Source organism: Haemorhous mexicanus, chromosome 14 (genome assembly GCF_027477595.1).
Source record: "Haemorhous mexicanus isolate bHaeMex1 chromosome 14, bHaeMex1.pri, whole genome shotgun sequence".
Taxonomy (NCBI): domain Eukaryota; kingdom Metazoa; phylum Chordata; class Aves; order Passeriformes; family Fringillidae; genus Haemorhous; species Haemorhous mexicanus.
In genome coordinates, this window is record NC_082354.1 from 9062723 (window position 1) to 9085146 (window position 22424).

The following is a 22424-nucleotide window of genomic DNA, read 5'->3' on the forward strand; positions in this document are numbered from 1 at the left end:
TGATGGGCCATTATATTGCTAAGTGTGCACTATCTCATTAAAAATGTGAGTCCCACTAAGGTCTGTTTTTCCCCTGATTTAATCTGTAACAATGTTAGGTAAAAGAGAACCAGGAGTCTCCTGTGACTTCAGGGGTTATTTACATTCTGCTTTCTGCAGTGATTTTGTGTATAATATTTGGTGCTCTATCTTCAGTGGTATTTATTCATGCCTGATCTGAATAGGTATCTCAAGCATTCTTGCAGATCATGTGCCAACTTTCCATTCCTATGTGGCTGGCATACAATGTCTTTTGTGCAACATCCCATGATATACAGGAAATTCACTTCCTAGTTATTTTTTAATGAAATGTGTGAGAACTCTGGCCATTGGCCATCCATGTGAATTTCTTTCATAAATGCTCGTTATATTCTGTCACATATGTTTCCCCTCCATTTCTCAAGCTGGATTACAGAAATGAGTAATGCTAGTCAGAATGACCTGGGGCTCTTCTCTTGCCTCTCTGCAGGCCTTCTAGAGTGCAACTGCACAAATCACTGTCTCCTTATTTAATGAAGCAGAGGTAATGCCAGGAGGCAGCATCTTTCATTGGACATTGAACTTCTTAGCTACCTAAGTGAAGGAGCTGTTGAAAGGATTCCTTTGAGAAAAGTTGGCACTGCTCTCCCCCTGGAATTAATGTCTTCTGCATCCATAGTGACACTGGACTCACTGACACAAAGAGATGCAGTGTTTGTATCCTGTCTCCCTGGCACCAGACATCATGAGTCTTAAGTAGTTTTCAGACATTTGTTATGAAGCATCTTCTACTTCCATCAGTGGTTCACCAGCTTCTACCACAGATTCCCTGCTAACCTTTCTTTTTTTAAATGTATTCTTTCTAGCATTGGCAAAATCCGCACCTTGTTTCCTATACAGATCTAGATATTCCTTCCTTTTGCAGCTCTGAAAAGTATTTTGCCATCTGAACTGTATTCTTCTTACCATCACACATACGTAACCAAAACCTAGGGTCACAGGAATTGAGACTCTTTTTACACAATAGTGAGACTCAAAGGACATCACATGCTTCTGAGCTTGATCTTCTTCCTTCCACCTCAGGATGCTCCAGACATCATCAGAGGAGAGGGAATTTGTAGTCAGGGAGAGAATTCACCATCATTCTCAGATCTGGATCAGCTCATGACCTAAAGAGGACTTTAGAGCTTCTGCCTCCTGTCATGAAAATAAACTTCATGTACAAATTCTTTGAGCATTTAGCTGTGGCTGAATTTTATGGCACTTCTAAGGACAGTGCCTTCAAAGCTGGAACATTTATTGTAGATTGTATAATTTCTACATTCAACAATTATAAATCAAAGTATTTAGAGTCTAGTTAAAGATCAAATATGTAAACCTAAGAAAAGCTTAAATCAGAAGCAAAAATTCACAATTGCAGGATTCAGAAAGAGTTTCCACATTCCACTTGCTGGTTTGATTTCTCAGCAGATAAGGCTGCATGCTGATGTATGAATCAGCCCATCTGGCTCCAGTGTTTTCTAAGCCTGCTGCCCTGACTAAACACACTGCCTTCCAAGAACATTCAGTATTGGTAACATGTTTAAGTTTAAGCTCCTTTGGTACTATGGTTTTTCTTTATCAAATTCAAACCACTTTTCTGATGTACTTTTGTTCCTCTTTAGACACAGAAATGCCAGGTGTCACCTATATACACAGCAGGTCTAAAGATGTACCAGATGAGGTATCTCACAACAGTGGGCTGAGAACATCACCTAAAAATGAGTGAGGCTCTGTCTGCATGGTAGACAGAAGGATGGCCCAGTAATACCTGAATCTTTGAACTAGCTATTTTAGATCCTGGGACAGTGCAGAACTCACTGCAGAACTCGCTGAAGAAGCAGGAAAAATGTGCCTGCCATGAGCTCAGTGCTACCTTCAGCCAGTGACTGAGCTGGTCCAGGTGACAGCCTGCACTCTGCAGTGTAGTCAAAGACTCAACATTGCAAGGTGCAGGGCATGTACAGCACCTGTTGACCTGACAGACATTTTGTAAGTAAATGCAGAACATGTGTGTAGTGCAGCACATCTTGAACTGAATTACAACCAAAATCTTCAGCCCTGTCTGTTGGAATGCTCTAGTGGAGTGATTTTTCCATTGCAGAATGCACATACATTAAACCATTTGGTGAAGAAGCTTTGGGTTCTACCCACCTCACACACCAGAGCTCCCAGGCTTTCAGTTCTAGTCTTCTTACTCTTCTATTTAAGAACATTTTTGGGATGGAGGAAGGGATACTGTACCAAGGTCTTCCATTCTCTATGTAACTCTTCTTACTACACCGACCCTTCTCATATCAGCAAGTAAGAGTCCTAACAAGGGCTAGTTGTCAGATAGTTAAAATTTACTTCTATTTGGAAGTAAATTTGTTTTAAAATGTAATGGTATAGGCATTCCAGGGAGATGTCTTTTTCTTCTTGATATGTGCTTAGATAATTTTATTTGGTTTGTGATTTGCCTGTCACTACCTTCACAAGGAATGTTTGCTATCACAGCCAGATTGAGGTTGTTGCTGGTTTCCATTCTGCTTTTTAGACCATAAAATTTTTTAAAAATCTATCTGTATATCAGCATCCAAAATGTATGTGAAAAAATACGTATCTTCCCACATGGATGACAGAACTTCAATTCTTCGGACTGACATGATAGGATAGGATAAGCTGCTCAGAATTTTTCCAAGATAACTTCCAAGACCTTCAAAGAGACTTCAGAGAGGATTCAGAATGCACCAAAGCTTCATTTAATTTGTTTCCTCAGTGGTAGAGAGATTGGTGGATTCATGTAATATTTTAGCTTGAGAGCAGGAATTAAACTAGAGCAACCTAGAAAGTGTTTTATGAGCCCTTCAGAGTTTCTGGGCAATTGATAGGCAATTTTTTATGCAACTATAAAAGAAAACACAGGAAATTAATCTGCAGAAAATATATTAAAATGATGTGAAGAGCTTGACTTTAGCCCTAGAAAGCTAAAACACAAGCAACAGCCTTTTGAATGTTTGAACTGAAACTACATCTTTGCCTTGAATCTGGATGGAAGTTCATAGTGTCTAGATAAGGTGCTACTAGTTCCTTCAAGCAATGAATTTCATACACTTTCTACAGTCTGACCGTATTAAAGACTAGCTCTGGTGATTAACTCCAAATTACCCTGAAGTTTTTAGAGCTTAACCTGGTCCTTAAAGTTATTTTAATGTAAAGCATTTTGTGGCTTAATATCGTTGACACCTGCACCTCCAAGAGGCACATATGGATTTTATTTAGAGCTGGTGTTTGCAGTTTTTGGATAGTGAACAACTTTTCCATCCACATTTATTGTCTGCCTCTGCCACTACTTGAAAGACAACATCATTGCACAGCTTTGGTTGTTTTTTAAAGGAACCTGAACACATCATTTTAATTTGTGATACTACAAATTTACAAAACAGATTCGTAATAATTTGTATTGTGATGCATGACTGAGGGAAAAGGCAAAATGCACATGGACTGAGGCTTGATCCACTTTCTACTGTAGTAAATCAACAGATTTCTATTAACTTTGATGGTTTTTGGACTCAGTCTTCTCTGAGAACAGATGCAGTTACTGACAATGATATGGTCTTTCTCTCTAGAAATCCTAAGGAATATGGTGGAAATATGAGACAGAAGATGAAAGGGGAAACTGCCTTTTTGCTGTGCCACACAGAGTAGGTGTTTGGGCCAGGTTCCAAATCTATTTAGTTCAATGGACTTCAGATCAGACCTCGAGGTGACACATTCGTGTAGAGTGGAAACAAAAGCAGAGGGAAGAAATTAGGCAAAAGAATTTTTAGTAGGAAAGAAATTCATTTGGTCTCATATGCTGTGCTACAATTCCCCAAGGATCTCCAACCACAAAGATTGTTTAAAATAATCCTAGCTGACCCCTAGAACCTAACCCTGCACTGAAACAGTGTAACAAGTTTTCTCTCTCTGGTTCCTGTATTTTCATGAAATGGTCAATCAGGACTTAGTTCTGGTGATGAAGTAGCTATAGAATATTTGAGTTTTACCCTACTTGATGTGACAGTGGTAAAAATTTTTTTACCTCTGTAAAAAAGTCTCCTTTCAGCAGCTGGTGGTTTTGACCTTGAAACAGTCAATTTGCAATAGCAATTTATTCCCCCATGTGCTGCTGCTCTCTGGGCTCAGTTTAGATATCCAGCCCTGAAGCTGCACTAGGAGCAAGTCTAGAGTACATAGAACTGAGTTAAAGGTGCTGACAGGTTTCCTGCCTTTCCAAGGCAAAGGGATGCAAGAGGCTTTTACAGATACTGAGGAAAGTTTGGTAGATAGGAAAATTTCTGGAAAAAATGGAGCACATTTTATCGCAGGTCACCGTGAAACTTGTGTTCCACAATGTCCCTCATTGCCTGTAAGACAGAGATTCCCTATCTACTCTATTTTCTTTAGCACCTCTGCATTTGGCCCCTCTCACCAAGTAGCCCCAGCACAGAACGTCATACCCAAGTGGCCAAAATATGGTCATGGAACATTTCCTGCACTGAAGGTCTTTTTGGGGATGTGAACCTCAGTGGCAGAATGAGGAAATCCAAGTTTCCAGCTATCTGCTTTTTTGCACTGGCCTTTCTGGTACAAATGGGTCAGCAGACAAACATTAATTGGATCTCTGAGTACAAAGCAAACCTACTGTTCTTACTGTACCTTAGTTTCACTGGAACTGCAGGAAAATAGGCAAGTGCTCTGTGTTATATAAAGTACTGCTATTTCTGCATGAAATGCATTGCATAAACACAGAAGAATATAATTTATGGGATTCTTTTCCATATACACATAAGGATCATTTTTAAAAGAATACTTTAAAAATACAGTTTGGTTTGCACACATAGCATCAAGGTTAGCTCAATCAACAGAGTTTTTCCAGATTTATTCAACATAACTATGATGAAAATCTCACTGTCACTCTCCTAGCAAGCTGCATAATCTCTGCAGGATGCTTCCCTCACCTCTTTTAAGTCTTGGGCTGCTCTGTTTTGAATTTGTAAGGATCAGATTATAAACACATATTTATTCCTCCATTCCAAATATGTCTCATACTGAATAGCTGTTTCTTATATACAATAACCATATTCTGTTGTCTTGTGTGTAGGAGAGGGAACAGCCTAACATAGAGGATTTTTGCCTGGAGGCAGGCTTCTTTATCTTTTACTTGGAATGTTACTAGCACTTGTATTTCTCCAGGACTGGGAAGAGCTTTGGCTGAAGAAGTCAAAGGACTCATCACCACTTTTTCAAAGCTCTGATTCCTTAGGTGGAAGAAGGCTAATTGAGACATTGTTAATCTGAGCAGCTCAACAACTGTTCACATCTTTACACGCTTATCTAGCTGTCAAAATGGCTGTTCCAGCAACCAGAAGAGGCACATAGCATTTTAAAATCTGGAGAGAGGAGTTTCCCCTGGTCCCCTCACAAAGTGAATTTTGAAGTCCTTCGATTTACTCTGTGTTTTCCTCTTGGACGTCAGGGTGGCAGAGGATCCAAGCATGTTTCACCTTTCTGTGCAATCAAAAGTAACGAGAAAAGTAAATTAATAGAATCATAGAATGGTTTGGGTTAGAAGGAACCTTAAAGGTCTTCCAACACCCTGCCATGGGCAGGGACACCTTCCACTAGACCAGGCTGCAAAAAGATCTCTCCAGCCTGACCTTGAACAGTCCCAGGGATGGGCAGGCACAGCTTCTCTGGGCAACCTGTTCCAGGGCTTTATCACCTCCACAGGAATTAATTTCTTCCTAATACCTCATCTAAACCAACTCTCTTTCAGTTTGAATCCATTTGCCATTCAGATTCTGCACATGAATAAATTATCTCATTACTGTTATTCCAGACTACTTCAGTATTTTGGGGCCTCCTAGAATTAATCATGCTTCACTTTTGCAGTGGAGCATGAAGCCTATTTTGTGAGCCTTTAACACTGCTATGAAAACCACTGAGAGACTTAGTACACAAAAATAATCCCTATATCTGCCTAAGCTGATTCAGGTTTCACAGAATTTTCAATATGCAAAATAGGAAGAAGTACTTTGATACTCAAATCCTCTTCCCCTCTGGCATTAGAAATGCTTGTGGTCTGCACATTTCCAAGAATTGTGTTTTATTTCATAATTGCTCTTTATGTGTGGCTTCTGAATGGGTAACCTGTAATTCTTAGGCAAATTTTAAGTTACAAGGAAAGTAATGCAGCCTTGCATGATGCTTGTTACAACTTGAGGGGTACAGAAAGCAGCATGTGAGATCACCAGTCAGCTGGTGTCCAAGGACAGTTTCCTGCACCAGGATACAGCCCAGAGAGCTCTGAGTCCCTGTTGAAACTAACCTGACGCTTCCAATTGCATACATTAAGTAGCAGAGCTCACTGGGCATTCTAGGAAATGTGCAGAAGAGATGTCAGTGCAAAGAGTTGTCCCAGAGTTACAGCAGAATCCAATTGCTGCTCTACTGAATATGGTTCCAAAACAATCCCGAGTCTCTTGGTCTGTACATGCTTATGCTCTGTGTTGATTCAGAAAACATGTTTCATAAAATCCTCTCTGTATTCAAATTCATAATCTATCATCTGTCTGCTTTAAAAAAACCCCAACAGACTATCTGCAAAACAGTTCCCAGTATGGTAAGTTTCTTAAGGCATTAGACCTTGTGATTAATTTCATATTGTTTAGCACTAGATTGTTTTTATAAGGGTGGTTAATAAAATAGACAAACTGTAAAACCTAAGGCAGGCTGGGCACCCAGCCTTTCTGCTGGACACTAAAAGCATATCTTTTTCATTAAATGACACTAGGTGATTCTGAATGTTGCAGTTTAAAAATAGTTTCTAAGTCAGCAAGCCAAGAGTCTGTAGAACTTTTAAAAAATGTTCTTTGCCAGATGTTCTGATACTAAAATAAGCAATAGTGAGAGTGTGAAGTACTAACACAACGGACAGAATACTGTAGGAGAAAGCACCTCATAGAGATGCAATAAACCCCCACAGACCCTTGCTGAGGTGCTGGTGCAGGGTCCCAGCAGTCCCTGCTGAGGGTTAGGAGTGGCATGAGCTTTGCTTGTGCCTTCATTGGCCAGTGAGTGCAGTCTCCATTTCAGGAGGACACTCACTTCAACCTGCCACTGGCTGCAGGTCAGTACAGCTAAGCACAATGACTGTCACAAAGCCAAGATGTCTCCTTGTCCCCAGTGGCAAGGAGTGCCCAAAAGCAGCTGATTTTTTTTGTCTTTCAGATGTCACATCATAAACACTTTACTGATTGCCATACCATGACTGTACTGATTCTAAGGTGGTTTTCCCAGTTTGTTGGGTAGTGTCCTAAATTGTTCATTAGTAATTATACCTGTACCTCTTGTCTTTATCCGGAAGGATACAAGTTCAGCACTTAATTGATTGTAGTAAGGCCTGAATCCTAAAGCTGTTCCTCAAATAAGTCATCTCCCATTTCCCAAAAGGTTAGATTGCTCATAGCTGATTACTGCTTTTCACTCTGCACATAAATACTTTTGCAGAAATTACCAATGTTTTAAACATCAGGAACTGCCCATGGAATGTGCTTAAGCCATTCAAGGGATTAGTAGCAAATAACTGATGCTCTTCTGCTTCATATCCAAGTAAGGGTAAAGCATCTCAGGACCAAGTTTTTATAACAATCCAGGAAGGAACAGAACTGTAAACATAAAAAGCTGAAAGTTGGTGTTTCCAAAACTGACTGCGATCCATGTGATACACAATCTGTTTCTCCCAGAAGACTGGAAAGTCGGGTATGAGTACATTTTTGACTCTTCCCTCAAACCTTAGCCCTTGGACACCTCAAGTATGGGCAGAGCATCAGGTACCCAGGCAGGCTTCCTGAAAAAATATGTGATTGGAGCAGATTCCATTGAACCATAAAATTTCCATAAAATTTCTGTGGTTTATGAAATTCATGTCCAACACTGTTTTGTCAGACTATCAGGAAAGCACTGGTGCTGCAGATCACACTGAGGTAGCGTCCCTTCATGGCAAAATTTTTGCCATACTGTTTCTTTGCAGTATGCTCTGTCAAATGAACCACAGTTCATGAAATCTGTGAACTATACCTGTATACACTTCTAGTTCATAGCTGACTTTCACATCAAGGTTTTCTACAGGTCTTAGTTGATACAAATCCTGTTTGTATAGATCAACAGTTCTGCACAGTACAAGCATCAGTCTCAGAAAAGCAGCATTCAAGCAAATATGTTGGCTGAATCCTGAAGGAAACCTTTCTATTGGCTTCATCAAGCCTGGAATTTACCCTGTGTGTATGGGGCATCAGTGAAAAATAGCCCAGGCAGACAAAAGAAGCTGGACAGAATCCCATGTTTGGAAGAGAGGAATGTTTGGATACGAGGATTCAGGCATAGCCACTGTATTCTCCAGTTGCTTTTTAAAAAAGAATTGTTTTGAATATAATCCATTTTTGATACAGTTGTATTCTGTTGTCTGTTTGTAAAATCTGAAGGATTTCTTCAGCCAGATTTAATCTCTAAAGTCACTTACAGGATAAATTCAAATTCATATCAGGTCATGTGAAGCCCAGGTTGTACCTCTTGGCTCCTGCCATTACCTCATGCTAATGTTGGTGATAAAGCACTGCTATCCATACTGCAGACTCATGGTCTTATCTTGATCACACTAAAATTGAAGGCAAATATAAGCATGACCTCTCAACTTCTGTACAGAAGTCTGAGCCCTTACAGAATAAATGCCATCCACAGAAACAGAGATATTTCCTTTACAATGATGCTATAACATCTTTACCCTACACATTGTATGTTGCTTCCACTGACATGCTAAGAATGCCAGGAAAAACCCTTAGATTGAACCCAGTTAATTAAAAGGATTCACACAGATGGTTTGCCTGGTACTTTACAGAGGCAGCTAATTAAAGCAATGTTAGTCAGCACCATTAAAATGCCAGATAAAGCTTTGGGAACAGTACTGATTAGGAAGCAAGGTTTACAAATAGAGCTTTGAGCAATGCAATATATTTGCAGTTAATTAATCTGATTCTAACCTGTCTTTTCTAAGGCACAGAATAATGTATGCTGATATCAGTATTATTGACAAAATTTTTCAAAGCTCAAACGTAGCACTTATTAAAGCAATCCACAATGACTCTAATTTCACATTCTAGAGGAGAATATGATATCATGGGGGAGTCTGAACTTCTCTAATTACCCATGATTTAAAAAGCATTAGAAAAGAAACCAAGACTGAGTTAAGAAAATCAGTCACACATCAGCAAAGTTAGACAGAGAGAGAAACTGCACCAGACAGAAATTATATTTGGACACAAAAAAATAAACAAATCTTCCTTGCAGCTCCAGGCAAATGCTGTGTTTGGAGAGGATCAGTTGTGCTCTTCAATATGCCATCTCCAATATATGACTATATATATTTTTTTGCAATAACAAGTAATGTGATCTTGATCTGAAGACTTTTTAAGACCTGACTCTGTGCAATAATGAAATATGTCCAGTCACCTAATGTGCTAAAAGATAACCATATGGACAGGTCTGTGCATAGGACTTAAATCATGGTCTTATGTCCTGTAATTGAAACTGACTTTTCTTACAATTATTTAATCAAATAAGACTTCAGTTCCCTGAAAGGAGGCTGTAGTGAGATGGGTGTCAGTTTCATCTCCCAGGTAACAAGTGACAGGATGAGAGGAAATGGCCTCAAGTTGCATTAGGGCAGGTTTACATTAGGTATGTTTAGAATGTTTTGACAGACAGGGTTGTCAAGCATTGGAACAGACTGCCCAGGGAAGTGGTGGCAGCCTCATCCCTGGAAGTGGTCAAAAAACATGTGGGTATGGCACTTGAGGACATGGTTTAGTGGTGAACATGGTGGTGGTACTAAGTTGAAAGTTGGACTTGACTATCTTAATGGTCCTTTCCAACCTTAATGATCCTGTGATTCTCTGGTTTAAAATAGCCATAGAATTTCATCCCAAATTCCAGACAGGCAGATGTACATGTGTTTTGGGCTGCATGTTATGATTGAGCTGTCACAGGCCCACCTCTGTGATGGATTAAAAGAAATACAGATTAAAACAACTACTTAGTGCAACTCTCTCTGCCATCATTTTCCAAGCAATAAAAGTTTCACTGTCCTCCTTCCTTATTTAGAAGCCACAGTTTAAGGGCATTTGGTGATTTCCTACAGAACTGAGTGATGTGGCATATACCGAGATAAATCTGCAGTAAAATTTTCTCTCTTCATCCAACACTCTGAAGAGTCATGGTGAGTCATTCAGGTATTGGTCTTAGTAAATGTCAGACCACAAGCCACACACTTTTGGACAGGCATCCCACATGGGCACAGCAATGTCCTGCAGAGGCTCTGTGAACAGGGCCTTGTCTCCAGTCAAGGATCATCTTTGTTATCCCTTCATTTCTCCTTCCATTGTAATTTCTTTCCTGTCTTGTGCTCTTCCAGTTGCTCAAGGGGCAAGGAGATAACTCAAGGTTTGTCAGTCTTTCCTCCTGCTTTCCATAGATGACTCTCAGAAAACCCAAGAAAGAGATTTAAGTTTTGGGAGGCATCAGAGTCCTGAAAAGTGCCTCTTTATCCATGTTTTCCAATATTTGTGCCTAAATAGTAGCTGAATTTGTCAATTGAATCTTTTGCTGATGACTTTTGAGGGATTTCTTAATTAGAGCATACATCTTGCCATTCCAGACTGTGCATTACTAGCAAACCATACAGTAAGTGCCAAAAGCAATGCATTTCTGTGCCAAACACAGATGTTGTCAGGACACTGTACTCTTGATAAGATTTTGGAAAGGTGTCATTCAACACTCTTGATTGCTTTGAAATAATGATGAATCCAGTGCTTCAACTGTGGAAGTACAAATACCAAGTGTGTCAGGCAATGAAATGTCAGGCAAGGAACCCTGACTAGCTGACTTCTGCCAGTCTCCTACAGAATGGACTTTGCTGACCCCATACACTCTCAAATACTGTAGTACATGTATGTTCCACAGACAGATTTGACATTTCCCATTTAAAGTATTAATATTTGATGGACCAATGTAATTAATATATGCTTTTATGGAAAACTAAATGACTAAAAAACTTATTAGCAGTGCGTACCAGCAGAGAACTGCTTTTCCACTTGAGCTCACAGCTGAAAAATGTACATTCAGTGGTGTCATTCTTTCAAAAAAAAAAATATCTCCAGGTTTATCTGATAGGTAATGAAAGGGACTATAGGAAAACCTGAATATTCAGGTCAGGTTTCTTTTACATGAAAGCCCAAACCCACTGATTGAAATTTCAGCTGCATTCCTTGAAATTTGCTGTGATTTGGGCTCCAGAGAACAAACACTCCACTGTTACTTCCACAGAGCCCTTGTTTGAAATGTCTTTTCCCATGCTGAGATGCTAAATTAATGTGAATATAAATATGTAGTGCCAGGTTCACTGCCCAAGCAGTATCAAGTAACTTACATTTCATGGGTAAAGTGTACTCCCTTTGCACAGTTTATCAACTGCTAATAGCTAAACAATCTAGGGGATGTTTTTGCATAAGGTATGGATAGCTTTATGTCTTAGAAAAACATTTAACCCATGTGGTGCCAGAACTCCATATGATCCTGAGTTGAAGCAGGAGGTTTCAGAGTTGAATTGATGCTGCCATATGAGGCACTTTGTCATATGCATCAAATTCTGCAAACAAAGTTTCCTCCTCTGCACATCTGACATTAAAATGAGAGTGCATCAGTGCATGTCAGGGAAAAATCAACTTTTGGTTAGCTTTTGACATCTGCCTTTGACAAATTTTGCCCGTTTTGAAAACAGCAGCAGCAATGAATTGTGAAAGCCTCTAGGAACAAACAGTACACAGCTCTCTCTTGGCAGTCCCATCATCATTACTGCTGCTCCTCTACCAAAAGATTTGTGCCTGTGGATGGCAGGGAATGATCCATGCCCTGTGTCTCAACTTGCTAATCTGCAATTAAGTGCCCTCTGGGCTATAACACTAGAAATCATTTTTAAAAACCAGTATCAGTAGCCAGTACTAAGAAGGGGGAAACCCTGCTAGAGCAGTGCTGTTGATAGTGGGATTCTGTGTGCATGCAGTACCTAATGCCTTTTACATTAAAGCATGAAAGAGCCACGTGCATGTAGCAAGTAGGCACATAACCACACCCCTCTGTCCTAATACCAAATGCTACAGAACAAGGGAAAACACTGCAGCCTGAGACAGGGCCAGTAGTGCTGGCATTGCAGTTGGTTGTCAGCATCCTAGGATTAACTGGGACAGTCACCTCAAAGTGTCATTTACCAAAGTTCAGCAAAATAGTAGCGTATCACTTGTACTTTGCAGCATTACAGAACTTCTCCTTTCATAATAAAGAAAAATGAGGGAGAAGGGAAGTTTTTCCTCCCCTGTATTTATGACATTGTGAATTTTCAAGAACATTTGCATGAAATATTCCTTTCCCCTTGCTTCCAGAAGACTCCCTTTTCTCAGTAAGCAGCAAAATCACTGGGAAATCCTGTGAATACAATGGCACCACCTACCACCACGGAGAAATGTTTGTGGCTGAGGGGCTTTTCCAAAACAGGCAAGCAAACCAGTGTGCCCAGTGCAGCTGCTCAGTAAGTAACATGATTTGACAGATCCCTGCTCTGTCTATGCTCCAGTTCTCCTTTCTAGATGATTTGACACTGAAATATAAGCAATGCATAGCAAAGGCTGGGAATTGAGAATTAATGATGAAACTCATGAGAGTGCTCAGAGCTGGTGAGAGTGTGCAGTACCTGGTAAATAAATGCCAGATGACCTCTTAAACACAGTGCACAATGCATATACCCTGCATCTGCTGTGACTGAGCTTACAGAGCACAGGCAGCAGGTGAAATATTGCTGCTTAGCATATATGGAATATTTCCCTTCAACCTAACTGGAAAATATAGCACTAAACCAATGACTGATTTCATTTAGATTGAGCTTATAAGTAAAGAGCCCCAAGGCTGGGAGGGGACAACATTGAGCTGGCACTGAGCCACAGAGCCATTCCTGAGATGTCACAATTCAAATCCAGTATATTTGAGCAGTCACCCAGTGATTCTTCAGAGTGTGTCTGAACCAAAGCATCCCTCTCAATCCAACCAGCTCTTCAGTATAAATTACTGGCAGCTCTCTACTTCCTCTCATAAAATTGTCATCATATTCTTTATGAACTAATAATTTAATATTTCATAGGCCAAGCACTGAACAGACTGTTCTAATATTCTGCTTTTTGCATAGAGTGGCATTTATGTAAACAAAGATTTAAGCATGTCCATAAAAAAAACAATATACAGTATCCGACAATCAACAACTCCTTCTAAATTCCCCTTTGTATTTTACTGGCAGGAAGGAAATGTGTACTGTGGATTGAAGACTTGTCCCAAGTTAACTTGCTCTTTCCCAGTTTCTGTTCCGGAGTCCTGCTGTCCAGTTTGCAGAGGTACGTTCAAGCCCAGTCACAGAAGGACAGGCTCTGAATTTATTCTTCCCCTTTCAGAGTCTTGTCTGTGCACCAGCACTGTCACTCAGGACACTTTCTCCAAGTTTCCCATTTAATTACAATCCCGTGCATGCTGGGAAATCACTGTGTGAGTGCCAGCAAGGTAACATTGCTGCCTTTGTTTTCCTAAATTGAAACAAGGTGAGAATGCTCTGGTGATAAAGTTGCATCCCCTTAATGAGGTAAATCAAGGCTTCAAATGTTGTATTGAAGTAGCTGCTCTACTCTGGGTAGAGAAGCTTTGTAATAAAAGATGAGCTTCTATCTGACAAGTTAGCAGACCTCCTCAAGTTGTGCAAGACATGAGAAATTCAATTCAGAGGCAAGGGCAATTACTCCAATTTAAATCAGGTGTCAGACAATACTCCGGTGACTTCAGTATTTTACTAGCAATTGCATTTTAGATCTTGTACCCACAGGACACTTGATTCTAGGGGCCTTCCCAGCCTCTCTGAATGTCTAAACCTAACTGTCTGTCTAAAAGCCCAAAATGTCTGAGAATTTCTAAATGTATTTTATCTCACTATTAGTATTATGGCACTTGAACCACCACTTTCAGGGTATCTAAGCATCTATGGCCTGTTCTCAAAGATGCAGATATGCACTTAAAGGTACCTGTGCTTTTCAGAAGTGCCACTCAAAATATCAATGATGCCAGGATGCTTTGAAAATCTCCCCTGCTTGCACCTTTGTGCTGTTGCATTCTTTTGATATTCTGCTTGTTTGAACTCAGTACAATTGCATGGTAAGAATAAGGAGTATTATCTAGTTGGTTCTATAATTTTCCCTATGGTGCAAGAGCTGTGAAACACAAACCAGCATAGTCCCACAGCCCCTGACCTGAGGGGTTGGCTGAGTGCACAAACTGAACCAAAAGCTCTGAGCAGTGGAGGGCTGAGCCAGCAGGAAGGTACTTGAGAGTGCCTCAGTGCTAATAAAGCAGCAGGATGCAGAGAGAGCCCTGTGCAATTTGAAGGAATGAGTCTTGCACAGAAGCTGTGTAGTCCTGTCAGTGCAGCAGGGCGACAAAGGTACTTCCTCTGGGGACCATGCAGTGGTAATTGACTTATGTGTGGCACCATGGAGGACCTGAGCTGATCTCTCAGGAGGGCAGTGCTCTGTGCTGCATGAACACGTCACCTCAGGCAGAACAAGGATGAGGATCTCTCGGCAGTTCCCCTTTGCACAGAGATTGTTCCTCATTTTTTGCTGCTTTGCCATGTTACTCCACAGTATCTTTACAAATCTTGAAACTTTTTCCCAGACAATCTGCTTGTGTAGCCACCTGATCTCAAACAAGCAAAGTGATGGTTCTATTCCCAGGAAGAAACACAGTGATATACTGTTTTAAATGTAATACACTGACAGTTGATTAAAGAAAATCCTTGTTAATTGCCTGATGTCAGTTACCAGGCAGTTATTTGAGCTGTATCTGAAACCAGCCTCTTCCAGTTACAAAAATCTACCTGACTTTTAAAGTATCAAACATAGCTATGCAGTAAACCAGCCTTACACTGGAGAAATCAGTCACTTCAGACACAGTCACTAATGAGAAACCAGTTCATTAGCATTTCCACAGCAGAGGTGAGATTACATCAGATTATGCACTAGAAGTGACCCACTGTCTGCAGTGATCCAGGGCTTTTTTAATGTATTCTCCTGTCTACTGCTCTTATTTAAAAATGGTAAAATGATCATTTATCTCATAATCTACCTTGTCCTTTTCAATATGACAGAAGGTTTTACCTCACCGCTGTGTTTTCCATGAAATGCAACCTAAACAAAATATTTGCAAAGATCTAGCACAGCTCAGGGGGAGGAAACTGTGAGTCACTTTCTGGTCCCTGCATGGCCAAGTATGTTACTATCAAAATTTGCTGATATTCATATTCATTCCTCTGCTCCTGACTAGACCCTAAGACAGCTGTAAAGCCAGGTGAGGCTTTTCCCCTCTGTATCTCCCAAGGTGTTGCACAGTTACTCCTCTAATGGATACTGTTCTGCTTCATGTACAGGAGATGGAGAATTATCGTGGGAACATTCTGATGGAGACATATTCCGGCAGCCAGCCAACAGGGAAGCTGTAAGTGGGACCTACAGTTTAAACACCTATTTCTTGCTCTGCTGTGCAAGGCAGTACATTGGGAAAAAAGAGAAAAGGATGATAATGGGTCTGAATACCTACTGCCTCATTCTGGCTTCTGTTAATCTAGCCCAAAACAAGTTTCTTTGACTCAACCTGAATTCATGAATAATGCTGAATTAGAGCAGGAGCTCCTAAAGTCTCTGGATTTGTTTTTTCTGTATATGCTCTATAAGAATAAAATTTGACAGTATTGGTTTGCTATGCAAGAATTGTTTTTAAATAATAATTGCAAATACTTGCTTCCCAGTTCACATACACACATATATTTACTATAGGGCTTCACTCTCTTTGGTGGTAAAAGTATCCATTAACAACTAACTGCTCAAGAGATTATTTTTGTGACAGCATTTGGAGAGAATCTGAAGGGCTTTTAAGCATTAGGTGCACTACTTAAATACATGAACCAGCAGATCTTTGGGTGAGTGTGAAGAATCATGTCTATAAATGGCTGTAATATGAAACCTTCAGGTCCATGGGAATTTTGGAAAATGATTCTCTGAAAAGAAGCAGTGTTTTTAGAAAACACGCTATGCACTACTATACGTACTTTTAGTCGAGCAGTTCTCATTCCCTACTCGTACCCCTCGTTCATTGGAATGAGACATTTACTCTCCTGCTCTCTCTCTGTCTCCAGAGGCACTCATACCATCGCTCCCATTACGACCTGTCCCCCAGCTCTGGCAGGCAGGCAGTGAACGTGCCCCGATTCCCCAGTGCCAGGAGTAACCGCGGAGTCCTGCCGGACCCCCAGCAGGCCTCCGGAACCATCGTACAAATCGTCATCAACAACAAGCACAGGCACGGACGAGGTAAAGACAAGAACTTCTTCCACTATTGCTCTGGGTCAGGATCAGTCACCTAGACCTCAAAAAGACCTCTCAAAATATAAAGCAGAATCTTGAAAATTCGCATGGTATTGAGAAATCCAATGCAAATGAGGGAGGCAAAAGCAATAAGCTATGGAGGATATGAAATTCCTTCTTGACTGACATCAGGTCTGCCTATATGTACAACATTGCATTTCACTCTGCAAAAGCAGTGTTGCTCTCTGAGTTACTTTGTGGGATTGTGGCCTCTAATTCTGAGAGTTTATGTGGTGGCTGCCAGGGAAGTCAGTGCTTTGTGCCACAAAGGACATCAAAATGCCTTTAGATTCACTAACTTTTTCACACAGTGACTTGTCCTGGAGGAAATTGTTTGTGGCTATTTTCTTTACACTCTCTCCTATTTTGTAACTTTTATAGCTGCAAACAGTTTATATTTCAACTGCCCTGCAAATCTCAGACCATACATCTTTGCCACAGTATCGGGAGGTTTTCTGCCTCCAAGACTTAGCAAATTATTCTTATGGAAAGACAGTCTTGTGTCTTCCCCCACCTTAAACAAGTTTCCTGAGACAGTGGGATAAAAGGGATATCCCCCTCCCTTGTAGACAATTAGCCTACACTAGATGCCTAAGCTGTAGAGAGGCAAATTGAACCAATGTAATGATTCTCACTGTAAAGAATCTTTTAGTGCCTTCTGCTAATAGAATATAGGACATGCTATGTTTTGGGGACAGCAGAATTTTAAGCCCATGTGGCAAACCATATTCAAGTCATATTCCTCATGCACTACAGGAAGGACAAAAATAAAGGGATACCAGTTCACCAGTTAGTGGGATAGCAGGTTTTGTACAGTAAAAAGGGTGGAATGCTCAGTTCCCACAGGGGTTGTACTTCTGTGAACAGTGGTCTGCAGGAACAGACCTAGGAAGCTATAAAAGAAATAGCTGTAAAAACACATGCTCAGAAGAGCATCTATCCATAAATACCAGTCAGCATACTTAGAAACTACCACAAAGAGTTAAAATCCCTTGTATTAGGACCAACTAATCTTTTACGGTATTAACTAACAGAAGGAATGTTGGCTATAGGATCTTTATTATCCACCTGAACAAGCATGAAAAAGCATTCAGATCATGCCAGTGTTTTATGGTGAATCTAGGAGCAGGAATCTCCACACAGTGCAATATCTTTGACATGTAATTTGCACATGAAGACATCATCAAAGCAGTTTCTAACTGACTTGTTTCAGCAAATAAAGGACATACAGACGAGCAGCTTATTTCTGGATGCAGTATAACTTCAGACATTCACTGCCTGGAGAGTGTCTGAGAGATCCCCATGATGGAAACAGGAATGCTGACCATGTGTTTTCTTTTGTTCCTGTGCAATTAACAAGTGTTTTAGTAATTAATGCACATGTCCCTTGAGACACATTTCAACAAGTTAAAGAACAAACTCAAGCTCTTCTGACATGCAAATACTGTGTGGTTGTGTGGATACAGATTTCTCATTCTGAGCATGAAGAGCACTAAAAACAGGGTAACTAGAAGTTATTTGCCAGTATTTGGCTTCTACTAGAGTCTTCATCTCCTGCCTCAGAGTATTTATTTAATTGTTCTGTGGCAAAAAACCTTTAAAAGACAGAGCATATGTATCTGTACAATGTCATGTATTATCCCTTCACCTGTCAGGGAGAACTCAGGAAGTATTTATGTCCATAAAAGATCTGGAGAACTCTGACTGGGGGAAAAGAAGTCCATGGAAGCATACAAATTAGCAATATTATGCTATTTAAGCATGTAAGAGGCCTGCTGAGCAGCTGAGTACTTACCAGTTTTTTCATTTATAGTTCTTTCTCCCATGTTCTTAGTTTACAGATAAAACTTTACTTTTATTTGAGAAACAAAACTGTTTCCTATCTCTAAAAAAAATCCCATGTCTTAAAAAGAGAGCTAAAAAGTAGCAAATTACTAATGAAATGATAGCATAAGCTCATGAAAGATATTGCAAAAAACACTCCCCATAAATCTCAGTAACTCACTAAAATATATAAAGCAGTTGGTTACATCTGTTACTAGTTAGATATAAATTTCAGATTACAGATAAAATTTAAATTGCTTTTGAAAGTTACAGGCAAAATAGGAACATATTTTACAAATAAAAAACATTAATAAAAATGATGGCATATTAGAAGAATTGGAAATATTTACAACATATCCCAGCTTCACTTTTGTTGCTTTTAGAAATCAGGCAGTGCCCTTTCTTTCACCTTGTTAGGATTAGTTTGCATTTTTCTTTGTGTTTATAAAATATTTAAAAAGAAAGAAGTAGGATTTATAGGACAAATGGAAACATGGTGTAAAGTGATTTAATTCCCATCAACTGCTGGGTGACCCAAAGTGGCTTCTACCAGGCATGGATTTTTCCACTCTCTTTGTGTCAGCTGTATTTCTCTGACTCCCAGGGCCTCTGATGAATAAATATTCTGAAGTTCTTAGAAGCTTTTGGAATGAAATTTCAGTCCCTAATGAATCTGTTCAAGTTTTCTTTTGATTCCAAAAGCCAAATGAATTTATATACCTGTTGACATACAAATTTCCACAAAGGAATTAAACTTCATTTTGCAAGTATTCTGTGTTTTTTTTCTATGTGCTACGTAGCAGAAGTCTCATGTACAAGCAATAAAAGGCCCAGGTATCACTAATCCAGCCAGCTGACAGCATTGCTCTCACTGCAAAGGCTGTGTTCAGCAAATGGCTGGAGATGTGCAGATGACTCAAATGACATGAACCTGTCATCTCCAAATTCAATTCAAATGCAGCCAAAGCCACTGTAGCAGGCTGTGTCCTTTGTGTGGACAGAGAATATGAGGGGAAGGAGTGAGTTTTCTAAGCTGGTTAATGCGTAACTGAAATGCATGAACTGGAGTGGGGGGAGCTTGTCAGACACATGACCTTCACTGTTTTCCTCAAAACTTAATGGACATCAGCAGAGTTGGCATCAAGGAAAAACTGCTCAGAAAAGGGTGACCATGGGCTCAGACTCATTTTAAATAAAGGAACTACAAGTTAAAATTAAAAACCAGAGAAATGGGCCTGAGATGCTAACAGATGACGCAGAGACACTACTTTAAACAATGTGCATGAATTAAATGAATATTTATAAACAGGTAGGAAGTGAACATACCTTTTCCACTTGAACTTCTTCTTTTTTCTTTTCTTCTGTAGTTTGTGTTTCAAATGGCAAAACTTACTCGCATGGTGAATCTTGGCATCCCAATCTCCGGGCCTTTGGAGTCGTAGAGTGTGTGTTGTGCACCTGCAACATCACCAAACAAGAATGTAAGAAAATTCACTGTCCAGAACAATATCCCTGCAAATACCCTCAGAAAGTAGAAGGAAAATGCTGTAAAGTCTGTCCAGGTAAAACAAAGTTGATCACAGACCGCCTTTTTGCTGTGCATGTTAAAGGGCTTGGCTCAAGCCTCCTGACCACAGGCTCTGATGTGAACAGCAGCAGCTGTGCCATGTTCCAGCGTGTGCAGAGGCCTCAGTGGGAGGCAGGCAGAGCTGCCTGGCCACCTCTCCTCTTGCTGCTGCTCCTCACACAGGGGATGTGCTGCTGGCACATGTCCCTAGCAGTCACTGCCTTTCTCTCTGCTGTTAACACAACTTCCTGATGCTCATTTTCAGAGTATTACAGAAATGTATACAGAAAGTTCATTACTGCCAAAAGACTCCCATCCTTCCCCCACTACAGTGCCAACAGAACCTTCAAATATTTTCTAGCTTCTAAAATCCACATGGAGATAACATAATTTCTGCTTTTTAAAATGTACCAGAAGGATTCATATCTCTGATTGGTGTCAGTTACATAACTTAATCCTTAAAATAAATACTAACTTATCACAGATTTAGCATTGTGTCTATGCTGCACTAATGATAAAACTTATGTAGACATTACTAAAATAAATGCTTACAGCTAGTGAAAAATCTCCTAAAAGGATTCTGCTGATGGTTTGCCAAATGTAAAGTCATGTTTCATGTAATACAAAAGGTAAAGGACTGTCCAGTTCCCTTCAAACAGTTCCCTTATGTACCCATTTATGTGTTTGTTTGGTGATGCACTGGGCAAGAATGCTCTGAGGAATTGAGCTGATCAGCCACTGTAGAAACATTTGAAGAATGCACACTTCCCATCTTCTCCTGCCAGTCTTGCTTACTGGGAAAAAGCAAGTATCCAAAAGACCTGAATACACACCTCCTGCCTGCTGACTGCCACTGCGTCGTGGCAGTAGGCAGGCAGGAGGTGTGTGTCTAGGTCTTTGGATACTTGTGAAGCAGAGATCCACAGATTTCATTGGAAGAACAGCCAACAAAGCCTGGCTGATAGGCTTCAATAGAAAAATTAATGGCAAAAAGGAGGTTACTGCCTTGTTTTTTGAGATCCTATGTACCCATTTTTAAGAAACCTGAACCTTTTCCTGCAGCCTGTCTTGTACATGTGGAGATGTATTAATTGTTAGGTGTTTCCACAAAAAGTGGTCTGAGCCTCTAAGGTGCATCATCTTTCTTATATTCCTGCCCAACTTTCAATTGCAAACAGAATAATTACAATTTCTACTTATGCTCTATAACTTTACCAGGTGGGCAAGAGATAATGTGTGCTGTGGCTGGCTCAGGCTTGCACTGGCCAAGCTGCTGCCAAGCAAAATGCAAACCTCAAAGATTCTTTTCCTCAGCAAAACATTAATTTGGGTCTCTTCACTCTAACCAACCACCAATTTTCATTTAGTTCTTTTACTACCCTGAGATTTTTAACATAATTTCAAATATGCTTGAAAAGTAGACAACAGGTTCAAGACTTGTGAGGAGTCTCCCAGACCACATTGTTGTACACAGCTCATTCCCTTAGGAAACTGGATTACAAGTATAAATACTGTCTTATCACCATGGACAGGCTACCAGAACCTGGCAGAACACTGTTAAGTGTCTGTTAACAGCTGGAGATGGATTTGTATGGGCATACAAAAGAACATTCTACTTTCAAACTAACCATTCTTGGCTATTGATGCCAAGCAGATTCTGCAGGACTTGATTATAGCTGTAGTATGTGCTCTGTCCTTTTTGTTTTTTAAACAGAAGATGTGCCAAGTCAAGCCTTTGACAACAAAGATTACTTCTGTGGGAAAGAGACATTTCCTGTCTATGAATCCATTTTCACAGAGGAAGGAGAAACCATCAGGAAAATTGCAATAGAGATTGAAAAGCCACCTCAAATGGAAATACATGTGTGGACAATTAGAAAAGGTGAGTTGAGAAAGTTCCTTCTTTAAACAGTGCATCATCTTCCATTAAAATCCCAGGACAGTTTACAGATCCAAGCATTTTGCTGTTCATTTGGCTCTTTAGGATATCACTATTACAGCCACTTACAACACAATTGAGTTTTCCTGTACAAAACTCATTAGAAACACACAAAGCTGTAGTTCTGCTAACTCCTACCCTTCATTGGGAGTAAAAGCACAATGACAAACAGGTTTTCAGTATTACTCTGTGTAATTTATTGCAGATAAATGGGTAGTAGGGTTTGAAACAAGTGCCTGGGGGCTCTTACTTAGGATGGACCAAAAAGCTTTCCATTGAAATTGGTCTGCCCTGTCTGCCATGTGATGATACACCCATGATGGTGCATACAGAATATGGGCAAAAAATGTGTTTAGGATGGAAACAATATCTTTTACTAGACTAACTGGTAAAATTAGAACAAAATAGAGAAGCATTCAGAAGCCCAAGCACTACTGCAAATCATGAACTTTCA

The 22424-nt window shown here is 40.1% G+C and overlaps 1 protein-coding gene across 3 annotated transcripts in view; it reads left to right on the forward strand.

The window, feature by feature from the left end:
* The window catches only part of CHRDL1 (chordin like 1), a 38198-nt gene that overhangs the window by 11209 nt on the left and 4565 nt on the right, over positions 1–22424 (forward strand). Inside the window, exons 5-10 of one of the 3 annotated variants that reach the window (XM_059859279.1) lie at positions 12573–12718; positions 13478–13571; positions 15647–15714; positions 16412–16586; positions 19832–20026; positions 21749–21913. In XM_059859279.1, the coding sequence (XP_059715262.1) occupies positions 12573–12718; positions 13478–13571; positions 15647–15714; positions 16412–16586; positions 19832–20026; positions 21749–21913 (843 nt within the window). Of the gene's footprint in view, positions 1–12572; positions 12719–13477; positions 13572–15646; positions 15715–16411; positions 16587–19831; positions 20027–21745; positions 21914–22424 lie in introns of all 3 variants that reach the window. The other 2 variants (XM_059859278.1, XM_059859277.1) reach the window with 2 other exon arrangements.